Source organism: Euleptes europaea, chromosome 5 (genome assembly GCF_029931775.1).
Source record: "Euleptes europaea isolate rEulEur1 chromosome 5, rEulEur1.hap1, whole genome shotgun sequence".
NCBI classification, from domain to species: Eukaryota; Metazoa; Chordata; class Lepidosauria; order Squamata; family Sphaerodactylidae; genus Euleptes; species Euleptes europaea.
The window spans coordinates 70,537,083-70,549,495 of NC_079316.1; the positions used below are offsets into that span (position 1 = coordinate 70,537,083).

General features: G+C 43.4%; 1 protein-coding gene across 1 annotated transcript in view; it reads left to right on the forward strand.

The window, feature by feature from the left end:
• LHPP (phospholysine phosphohistidine inorganic pyrophosphate phosphatase) overlaps window positions 1-12,413 on the forward strand; it is a 163,191-nt gene that overhangs the window by 25,102 nt on the left and 125,676 nt on the right. The window contains exons 4-5 of the mRNA XM_056849907.1: window positions 7,816-7,879; window positions 8,738-8,830. Of these exons, the coding sequence (XP_056705885.1) occupies window positions 7,816-7,879; window positions 8,738-8,830 (157 nt within the window). The remainder of the gene's footprint in view (window positions 1-7,815; window positions 7,880-8,737; window positions 8,831-12,413) is intronic.

Here is a 12,413-nt window from a genome sequence, read left to right on the forward strand (position 1 = left end):
GTATGGGCATATGCAATAATTAGGCTTTGGGGAATGATGCCAGAATGGATCCATCAGTCCTGACAATATATTTACCCATCATTGTACCCGACACATCTTTCCAATATCTAGGGATTGGAGAAACAATGGGCGAAAACGCATGGTCGCTTAGCTTCCTTTATTTCCTGTTCCAGCCGGGATTCAGCCAGGATCGAACGTATGCGTTTCGCCGAACATGCGTTCGATCCTGGCTGAATCCTGGCTGAAACAGGGAATAAAGGAGGCTAAAGCGACCATGCGTTTTCGCCCAATGTAAAACACCCTTTTATTGGGAAGCACAAAATCTCTGTAGTTGTACTGTGCAACAGACTACGGAAACAACTTTGTGGTCTGCTGTATGTTGTCTATCCCAGCTATCAGGATTTAGAGTAAACTATTCATTTGTCATATTCATTTGCCAGGTTGGCCACCTATTGAAATAAAGACTTGCTGAGAACTCTATTCTTTATCTCTGTCATTTTATAAAACTCTGTTAACTGGAGTAGCGCTTTGTTTCTGTTTTTAAATCACATATATGTGATCATATATATGTAACAATTTTAAAAACATGAGGCAGGGTGGAGAATCTGTGGAGGAAGTAGGGTTGCCAGGTTCCTCTTCACCACTGGCAGGAGGTTTTTGGGATGGAGCCTGAGGAGGGCGGGGTTTGGGGAGGGACTTCAATGCCCTAGAATCCAATTGCCAAAGCCATATTTTCTCCAGGTGAACTGATCTCTATCGGCTGGAGGTCAGTTGTAATAGCAGGAGATCTTCAGCTAGTACTTGGAGGTTGGCAACCCTAGGAGGAAACAAGAGAAGCAATGGCAGGTTTATAGTATGTAGGAATGAAAAGTATGAGGCCCTGATTAATTATGGGAAATTCACGGCAAAAAGGGCCTCCACACCTTATTTTAGGAGCCCAAAAGGCCCTTACTGTGGTTCTGATCTTTACACTAGTCTCTGTTTTAATTTATAAACACTATGTCCCCATGATTTTAATCTGTAAGTTTAATAATAAACTTTAACTTTGAGGAAGCACAGCGATGCCACCCTTGTCAAATCACCCAAACATTTGAAGCATGGAGAAGTCCATTAGAACGATGCAGCTTTTTATCAGATGCAAACGCTGTCCTAATTTCATTAATCCAAGTTTTACCAAGCAAGCTAATATCTAATAATGGTAAACAGGCAAACTAGCATCAAACACAGAAGAGCCAGTGTGGTGTAGTTGCTAGGGTTTCAGACTAGGATGTGGCAGATTTGGGGTTTGGATTAGAGGGTTCTACCATGAAAGCTTTCTGTCAGCTCATTCCTGAGCCTTGCGGCAGCTGGAGACATCATAACCACCACAGCGCCTCCAAAGAGGTTCCCTGGCCGCCGCAAAGCTTAAAAAAGCCTTTTTAAAAAAGCAAACAAAGTAAATGGGGTCTTTTCCCCCATAGAAAAAAGTGATGCTGTGCCATAACACACCTAGGTTTAATCAACCCATTATTTATAATGATTATGGTTGCTAGCTCCCAGTTGAGAAATACTTGGGAGATTTGGGGGGTGCAGCCTGGGGAGGGTGGGGTTTGGAGAGGGGAGGGACTTCAATGGGATATAATGCTATACACCTTCCAAAGTGGCCATTTTCTCCAAGTGAATTGATCTCTGTTGACTGGAGATTAGTTCTAATAGCTGGAGATCTCCAGCCACCCCCCTGGCAGTTGGCAACCCTAACCATGATGTCAAACTGTAGCCTTTGTGTACTTTCTTTGCATATGGGATACAGTGGCTAAAATGGGGGTTTTCTTTTTAGGTTTGAGGGATACTAGTAGGGTTGCCAGGTCCCTCTTTGCCACTGGTGGGAGATTTTTGGGGCAGAGCCTGAGGAGGGTGGGATTTGGGGAGGGGAGGGACTTCAATGCCATAGAATCCAATTGCCAAAGTGGCCATTTTCTCCAGGTGAATTGATCTCTGTCGGCTGGAGATCAGTTGTAATAGCAGGAGATCTCCAGCTACTACCTGGAGGTTGGCAACCCTAGATACTAGTGAGGTGCTGGACTATGAAGCAGGCTGTGTGTGACATACTTGGTAGATATCATTGGGGTTAAAGTACTACAAAGAGATTTAATACTACGAACAGATATTTTAGATTTTTAGAGCTCAAATTTCAATTTGTATAGGCCTGAGTGGCCCTTAATAATAGATTCTACTGATAGCAAGTACATTCTGAGATCATTGCAGCACACATAAGAACCCAAGAAGATCCCTGCTGTATCAGACCACTGGTCCAACTAGCCCAGCATCCTGTCTCACACAGTGGCCAGTCAGTTACTCTGGAGGGCCACGAAAAGGACATAGAGGCTGAAGCCTTCCTGTTATGTTGCCTCCTGGTCATGGTATTCAAAGGTTTACTGCCTCTGAATGTGGAAAAGAGCAAGAGTCCAGTAGCACCTTAAAGACTAACAAAAATATTTTCTGGCAGGGTATGAGCTTTCGTGAGCCACAGCTCACTTCTTCAGATTCTTCAGAAAGCTCATACCCTGCCAGAAAATATTTTTGTTAGTCTTTAAGGTGCTACTGGACTCTTGCTCTTTTCTACTACTGCAGACAGACTAACACGGCTACCCACTGTGAATTATCTCAATGTGGAGGTTCCCTTTAGTCACCATGGCTAGTGGCTGCTGATAGACCTATCCTTCATGAATCTGTCTAATCTCATTTTAAAGCTATCTATGTCTGTGACCATCACTACACCTGGAATTCCACGTTTTAACCACTTGTTGAGGAAAGATATCTTTTTGTCCATTCTGAATCGCTTGCTCACCAACTTCATTGGATGCTCTCAAGTTACAGTATTTTGGGAGGAGGGAAAAGTTCTCTCTGTCTGCATTCTAAACCTTATGCATCATTTTATAAACCTCTATCATGTCTCCTCTTAATCATCTCTTTTCTAAACTGAAAAGTCCCAGACTCTTTAACCTTTCCTCATGGGAAAGGTGCTCCAGCCCCTTAATTGTCTTGGTTGCCCTCTTCTGTACTTTTGACAGCTCTGCTATGTCCTTTTTGATCAAACCTGCTCACCATATTCCAAATGAGGCTGCACTGTAGATCTATGCAGGGGCATTATAATATTGGCTGTTTTATTTTCAATCCCTTTCCTAGTCATCCCCAACTTCACATATACATTGATGGGATCTGTGCTGGCAGCGACAGACCAAGAAGGGGATCTTGGGGTGGTAGTGAATAGCTCAATGAAGATGTCAACCCAGTGTGCGGCTGCTGTAAAAAAGGCAAATACCATGCTGACCATAATTAGATGAGGAATAGAGAATAAAAAAGCTGATATCATACTGCCCTTGTACAAATCTATGGTGAGACCACACTTGGAATACTGTGTACAGTTCTGATCACCACACCTAAAAAAGGATATTACAGAGCTTGAGAAGGTGCAGAAAAGAGCAACCAAAATGATTAGGGGACTAGAGCAACTGTCCTATGGGGAGCGGTTAAGACGCTTAGGGTTGTTTAGCTTGGAAAGAAGGCGGCTAAGGGGAGACATGATAGAGGTCTATAAAATTATGCATGGTTTGGAGAGGGTGGACAGGGATAAGTTTTTCTCCCTCTCCCATAATACTAGAACGCAGAATCATCTGCTGAAGCTGGAGGAAGAGAGATTCAAAACAGATAAAAGGAAGTATTTTTTCACACAACGCATAGTTAAATTGTGGAACTCCCTGCCCCAGGATGTGGTGATGACTGCCAGCTTGGAGGGCTTTAAGAGGGGAGTGGACATATTCATGGGGGTATTCATGGCTATTAGTTAGAATGGATACTAGTCATGCTGCATACCTATCCTCTCTAGTATCAGAGGAGCATGCCTATTATATTGGGTGCGGTGGAACACAGGCAGGATGGTGCTGCTGCAGTCGTCTTGTTTGTGGCTTCCTAGAGGCACCTGGCTGGCCACTGTGTGAACAGACTGCTGGACTTGATTGGCCTTGGTCTGATCCAGCAGGGCCTTTCTTATGTTCTTAACACAGAGTTTGCCTTTTTCACTGCTGCAGCACACTGGGTTGACATTTTCATTGAGTCATCCACTGTGATCTCAAGGTCTTTTCCCCTGACAATCTGTCTCAGCAAGTTCAGACTCCATTAGCATGTACTTAAAGTTGGGATTTTTTGTTCCAGTTTGCATCACCTTACACTTCCCTACATTGAACTTCATTTGCGAAATTGTTGCCCACTCACCAGATTTCCTCTTATAGCTCTTTGCAGTTGGCCCTGGTTTCCACCATACTAAATAATTTGGTGTCGTCTGCAAACATGGCCCCTACACTCCCCCCCCCAGTTGCAGATCATTTATGAACAAATTAAATAGCTCCAGCCCCAATATCAGTTCTTGTGGGACCCTACTGCTTACCTCCCTCCATTGCAAAAACTGTCCATTTATTCCTACTCTCTGCTTCCTTCCATTTAGTCAATTTTTAATCCATAAAAGGACCTGTCCTCTTAATCCCATGACTGCTTAATTTACTTACACATTAAGGCGTAACCGTTTAGGAAGTTATCTCCACTGGACTCAGTGAGTAAGCATGTTTCGAATTGGGCTCTAAGGTACATTCAGATCAGTAGGATATAACACATTCTCAGATGGAGCCCAACCATGTTTACTTGGAAGTAAAACCTGTTGAATTCAGTGGATCTATTGAATGTGTTAATGATTATAGCCTTAAATGCACTTATGTATTAGATTTTGTTTTATTCTTGGTACTGCAAGTTACTGCGCTACACCACGCTGGCCAAGAAAGCCAGCGTGGTGTAGTGGTTAAGAGCGGTGGTTTGGAGCGGTGGACTCTAATCTGGAGAACCGGCTTGATTCCCCACTCCTCCTCATGAGCGGTGGACTCTAATCTGGTGAACCAGTTGGTTTCCCCACTCCTACACATGAAGCCAGCTGGGTGACCTTGGACTAGTCACAGCTCTCTTAGAACTCTCTCAGCCCCACCTACCTCACAGGATGTCTGTTGTGGGGAGGGGAAGGGAAGGTGATCTTCATCTTCTTCTTATAGCTGAAAACCTAGGTCTGAGTTTAGATAGAGTTAGTTCAATGGCAGTAAATGAGCGCTACTGTGAATTTACATTGCCTAGATTTAATATAAGAAGGGAACAGACTAAAGCTTACTTGAATGAAATTAGTTTTTTTATTAAAATATTTATATCCCAACTTTACTCATGGCTCAAGGTGGGCTACAAATAAAATTAAAAACATCCCAATTTAAAACATACAGAATAAAACCCCAGATAATCATCTCCTTACCTTCTTGGAAAGCCTGTTCTGCAAAATGGGAGCTATAATGGACAAGGAATGGGGCCTGGGTAGTGCCTATTGGAGATACAGACTGCATACTAAGTTTGTAAGATATATACAAGTCTACATTATGCTGCCCTGTGAACAACAGTGATATTATTTTTTGCCTTGATTTAAATCAAACGTCTATTAAAACTAGGATTGCCAACTTCCAGATACTAGCTGGAGATCTCCTGCTATTACAACTGATCTCCAGCCGGGAGATCAGTTCACCTGGAGAAAATGGCTGCTTTGGCAATTGGACTGTATGGCATGGAAGTCCCTCCCCTCCCCAAACCCCGCTTTCCTCAGGCTCCGCCCCAAAAACCTCCCATCAGTGACGAAGAGCGACCTGGCAACCTAGTTAAAACATTTAGTAGCAGTACCACTGAGATGCATTTTGCTCTTCCTCATGTGTAGATTTATATATAAAGTGTGCACATGCATGTGTAACTAGTGTTCACGTCTCCCAATTCACTTTGAGAGAAGTCACATTAATTTCTGCTAAAAGTTTTAATTTGCTCTCGAGAAATCTGGAGCACTGGAGTTATTGGAGCAGAATGCTCTCCTCCTGAAAACGGAGTGATTTACATTTAGCATCTGTTTTGGGCCGAGAGTGGGAATTGGCTTTGTAATTTCTTCTGTCATGCCACTGTCAGAAAATTAAGCTGTTTACGCTAGACTATAGAAGGTTAATGGCTGTTCTAGCAAAGGTCAAGTGGTCATTTTAAAGAGAGGCTGTGCTGAATAATCGAAAATGGCAGAAGGATAAAGCATAAAATCTTATCTGACTGCTCATCCTACACATTTTTTTTGTTCTCTGGATCTTTGTCTGGGGACTTTTATTCATACTTTAAAGAAAACACTTGGAGTAGGTAGCTGCTGTTTTTATTAAAAAGAGATAAGGGTACTGCATAATATCCTGAACTTGAAGAAGAAACCGAACATTCTTTAACAAAAGGCCTTTTATAAGTCTGTATTGCTAAGCATGGTAGTCTCGACCTAGGCCCTCCTAAAATAAAAACTTCCAAAGAAACATGATTAGAATTGTCTGTCAGCTTTGTGGCAAACCTTAAACCACTTTACCAATATTTGGTTGGATTCAGTGGTGCGATCCACTATCAGAGCTGCAACTAGGGTTGCCAGGTCCCCCTTAGCCACCAGTGGGAGCTTCATGGAGGCGGTACTGGGGGTGGCGCGATCCCCGCATGCAGCACAATGATGTCACTATCTGGGTTTACCCTGGAAGTGACGGCATCGCGCGGGACACTCTAGCACTGTCCTCCAAAAACTCTATGGAAAGCTCTATGGAAAGCATAGAGTTTTGGGGGGATAAAGCTAGAGTGCCCATGTCGTGATGCCGGCACTACCAGGGTAAACCCAGATAGTGACATCATCGCACCGTGCACATGGATTGCTTCTCCCCCTTCAGCAGGCCTATTTCCTCCCATGAACCAGCTGAGGGTTGGCAGATAGCCCGGTTAATTATTGTTGTTTTAAGAACATAAGAAAGGCCCTACTGGATCAGACCACGGCCCATCAAGTCCAGCAGTCTGTTCACACAGTGGCCAACCAGGTGCCTCTAGGAAGCCCACAAACAAGATGACTGCAGCAGCACCATCCTGCCTGTGTTCCACCGCACCTAGTATCCATTTGAACTAATAGCCATGAATACCCCTTTCCTCCATGAATATGTCCACTCCCCTCTTAAAGCCTTCCAAGTTGGCAACCATCACCACATCCTGGGGCAGGGAGTTCCACAATTTAACTATGCATTGTGTGAAAAAATATTATGGTTATTGTTAATTTTATTGTTCATTTTATCCTGCCCTCATCCCCGGCCAAAGCCGGGCTCAGGGCAGCTTCCAACAAGTATCAGTATAACAAAGATAATAAAACCATAACTGAGCACATGGGATAGGGTTGCCAACTGTCAGGTAGTAGCAGGATATCTCCTGCTAATTCAACTGATCTCCAGCTGATAGAGATCAGATCACCTGGAGAAAAATGGCCGCTTTGGCAACTGAAGTTTATGGCATTGAAGTCCCTTCCCTCCCCAAACCCTGCTGTCTTCAGGCTCCATCCCCCAAATCTCCCACCAGTTGCGAAGAGGGACCTGGCAACATTAACACTACCTGGCAGTTGGCAACCCTACCTGTTGGTGACATTTTATTCTGTCTGCCTAGTCTTATTTGGGTTTTGCATTCTGCTTCTACCTCTGCATTGTGTTGTCAACTATACTGCTTTTTCATAACAAAACAAGTATGTTCTTATTTAGTGTGAATAGAATCTCATGGGGAAACCAACTAACAGTGTTTTCCTAAGCAGTTACATCCTTGTAAGCCCATTGACTGTAGAGCACTTCGGTGAGCATAAGTCTGCTTATCTTTGAACTGTAAGTTTTAAACAGAATAAGGAAGAAGAGTTAATACTTTTTAATCTAATGAGAAATTTTTCATTTCCAGGCGCTATTATAAAGAAACTGATGGCTTGACGCTCGATGTTGGAGTATATATGAAGGCACTAGAGGTATTTTATCATTCAGAGGGAAATGTTAGTAATTCATGATTACAAACAGGGGACCCACGATTTACCCTCCCCTTTTTTATTTTACTGTTTTCACATTTTTCTGCAAACCTGGTGGGTCTCCAAAGTTTGTAGAAATATCTGTTTTCTCTCTACATAATCATGATGTACAGATTTACACATCCATGCTAGTTAGGCAAAAAAGTAGCTACAGGATTTATAAGGGAAGTTGCATGTGTTCTTTTTTGTGAAGTTTTTTTTCCTTGTTTTGTGGTTTGATGTTTAATTTGGAGAGGATTATAGCTAACTATAGTGAAAAGTAGTATAATTTAATCTGGTTTTGATTATCTTAATCTAATAACCTAAACATTTAGAATATGTACTTAAAACTTGGGATTGAGCAAGAAGTTGTGGGGTGGGAAAACCTTTTAATCATAAAAACTGAGAAGGTTTCATGACTTCTTCTGGGTAGGTGTTATGGCTGTTGGAAGAGCCCTTTGCTATTGCATACCTTGAGGTGTAAAATTTCTGGAAATTTAGAAACTGAAAGGGGGAAAACCCATTTTTGTCTTGGAACCCCCACCACAAATTTAGGGGGAAATTTTATCAAGCCTGAACTTATTTTACTGCTTTAGCAAAATAAATGCGTCATTTATAGGTTAGTTAATGCATACAATTGCACTATTTGGCATATTTGTGGAACTTAAAAGTATACATATCTTTAGCTATAAGTATAAATATCTTTTTCTATAAGAAAAATTGCAAATGCACCCAGTACTGGAAAGAAAGGACTGAAAACAACTGCACTCTATGCTACCTTAGCACATGCATCTTAATTTTTAATTTTGTCCTGTCTCCTAGTATGCCTGTGACATTCAAGCTGAAGTGGTGGGGAAGCCAGCCAAAATGTTTTTCCAGTCAGCATTAAGAGAAATGGGCGTGGAACCACACCAGGTAAGATTTGCCAACTCCAGGTTGAGAAATTCATACCAGGTAAGATTTCTTTTAAAACTGTATATGACTCCAGCAATATTCCCAGCAGCCAACTTCAGCAGCGTGGGGGGTGGGAGGGAGTGCTCCTGCAAGCAATGTACTCTGGTAACTGAATCATGAGAGCCACAAGCTATTGCAAGACCACAACTAATCCGTTTGTGAAAAGAAGCATTGTGTGAATTCATGTTCCCTCACTGAGCTGCTCACATGATTTGACCACTTCTTAGCAATTTTTTTAGCAAATGTTGGTTTCAGAGAACTTATGTGTTATAGTAATTAGAGGGTTGGACACAGGTTGAAGAAGAAGAAGAGTTGGTTTTTAAATTACGACTTTCTCTACCACTTAAGGAAGAATCAAGCTGGCTTACAATCACCTTCCCCTCCCCACAACAGACACCCTGTGAGGTAGGCAGGGCTGAGAGAGCTCTAACAGAGCTGTAATTTGCCCAAGGTCACCCAGCTGGCTTCATGTGTAGGAGTGGGGAAACAAACCCAGTTCACCAGATTAGCCTCCGCCGCTCATGGGGAGGAGTGGGGAATCAAACCCGGTTCTCCAGATCAGAGTCCACAGCTCCAAACCACCCCTCTTAACCACTACACCACACTGGCTCCTGACATTCCCATTGAGCTGTGAAGTTCGCTTGGTGACTCTGGACCAGTCACTCTCTCTCAGCAATAACCCATGTTGCAGGGATGATGGAATAAAATGGAAGAGGGGAGAACCACTTATGTCAGCATAATTAGGTTCCTTGGAGAAGATGGGATGAAAATGGGATAGACTGTTACTGTTGGAACTTGCATAGGGCAAAAACATGAACAAATTCTTGTTGTCAGTGAAGCTTTAGTGGGTTTTGACACTAAAGGGTTCACTTTGACAAGCACACTTCAACCCATGAGTCCATTTTTAGTTTGTTTGTTCGTTTTCTTTTTTTGCTGCTTTCTGCAAGGATCTGCTGTTCACGTACATGGATAACCAAGTGTGGCAATCAGCCTCAAAAGTCCTGCCTCTCCTCCAGGGCTCTGAACCAATCCTTCTGATTTAGGCCTCGTGCAAATCCAAGTGGTTGACAGCCATGCAGAGCCAATGGAACGCCATTGGATGGGAAGGGGTGAACCAGCCTCAACCCAAGAAGGCTGGAGAAAAACGTTTTTCTTTTGGATAGGGATTTTGTGGCTCTGGAGTGTCTGGAGGCTTTTTTTTTTTTGGTCTTTTTAGTTAGGATTTGGGGGTCAGCTTATTTTAGTATGACAAATAAGTATCCTGTTAAGGGCCCTTCATTCCTAACTGGTATGTGTAGATTCTGTGGAAAGGTGCTCTTTGAGAGAAAAGAGCAGCCTTGCACCTGCTGTGGTGTCCTGTCCAGAGAAAGGGGAATCACTGGATATGGATCATAATAATAATTCTAACAGTTTTATTGCATTAGCTCAAACCCATGGCAAAACAAAAACAAAAAACAAATTAAACAATGCAATCATAGTGTCAAGTAAAATTTGTAAAATATCCATTAACCGCCCATTCCTAAGCTTTTGGCGGCAGGAGACGGTGTGGATGAGGTGCTGCTGCGGCACCTCCTAACCCGTTTCCCTGTCGCCGAAAGCCTTAAAAAAGCCTTTCGCTGGCTTATTAAAGTTTAGATGGGGCAAAATGTCCCATAGAGAATAGTGAGTCTGTACCTGCAAAATAGCAGTTGCAGCACTGCTATTCTTGGCGCCAGTGTCCAAGGCCGAAAGGGGACACACACACCCCGGAGCTGACAGGGGACACCACCACCCCGGCATGCCCTGGAACCGCCCCCTGGAACATTGGCGTGGGCCTTTACACCGGTGGGACGCCAGCAGAAGGCCCAGCCGGGGTCCCTGGGCGGCGCTGCCGCGGAAGCACCGGGAGACCAGTGTCTGGGTCTCCCCACCAACGTTGGGATCACTCATGGTGGCGTAAGTAACCCGGGCACTGGCCCGGGGGGGGGGGCAAATTGGTGCAGCCCCTTCCTGGCCTCCTGAGGACTTTTGTCCTCAGAATTCAGGAATGGGCTGTAAAAAATGAAAATTCATCATAAGCATTTAAAACACAAGCTTTCTAGCTAAAAGAAGTAGTATTAACAGTAGTTTACTGTTCCTATAATAATGAGTGATCCAGGATAAACCAGAAAACTATTCATTGACCAAACATCAGTAAGAAGCACTGATGTGGACAGGGGAAAAGCTTGCCCAGAAGGGGAGTCACTAAATAAATGGGAGATGGGTCTCTTAAAAACTTGATAATTTCCAGTTTCATAGATGTCAGCAGTGCAAAGTTGGGATAAGGAATCTTTTTCTCCAAAGCATGGTCTAAGCCTTACATCAGCACTAAGAAGGAAATATTGATTAATATGGATTCAAGATTGAATCTTAGAATTGTTGTATTCATCAGCAATAAAAAGACTTCACACAATACAAACATGTGTTTCCTTGATTATTTTGTTGCCTACATACACTATATTTCATTAATCTACATCACTTCTAAGCTTTAATGTGTTTTTCAGATCTAGAAACAATTGAGTTCTTGATCATCGGTACAAAGACTTAGCCAACTACATAGTCCTTCCTTTTACATTCTCTACCTTTTGTCATGTTACACAGAAGCTAGAAATACAGGAAGTGCTATATTTACTTAAGTGCAAGACCTAATTCCTCTGACAGAGATTTCCTCCTGGAAGATATAAGAGTTATGAATTACAAGGTAATAATTCTGTCCAGTGGTTTAGGAGGCAAAACAGCAGCAGCATGTTGTGTCTTGGAACCTAGAAATGATGCAATGACCCCAAATTTCATGCTTTGTTTGGTTTGCCTTATTATGGAATACAGGCACTAAGATGACCTAGTAAATCATGCAGTCACAGATGCTTGTGGGTGATGATCTCTTCAGACAGATTAGAAGTATAGGGTTTATCCTCATTTTACTTATATCGAACTCTGGAATTTGAAATCAAAGGTAATTTTTTTCACCTAAGTATAAAATCTCAAGAGTTTTATATCATAATGAGTAGGAACCCACGACTTGAAGGAGGCGTACAATTTCCCCTCTCCCACTCTTTCCCTTCTCTGAAAGCCAACCTACCTTTATCTGCCCCTCTTTCTTCAATTTTCCCTCCCCCCCCCCAGCATAGGCTTACCAGGTCGGTCCTCTGCTCTGGCGGGAGGTTTTTCGGGTGGAAGTGAGATCACGGCCGCACCGATGCAATTGTGGCACTTCTGGTTTACACCCGGAAGTGCTGTGTCGCAACAAGGCCTTTACCACTCAAACTGGGAGTTTGAGTGGTAAACAGCCCCTTGCGATGCGGAGCTTCCAGGTGTAAACCGTAAGTGTCGTGTTGCCTCGGGCAGGCGCGCGTGCACGCATTGCCCACCGACTCACAGTTGGTCAACAGGCAGCCAGGTGGATTGGCAGGGGTTTGCCCGCCACCACCTGGCACTTGGCAACCCTACCACAGCACCCTCTGCCTAGGAAAACTATCGCTCAGTTGTGTGGTGTCAGTCACTGGGCCAGGCCTACTTACCCTCAAGG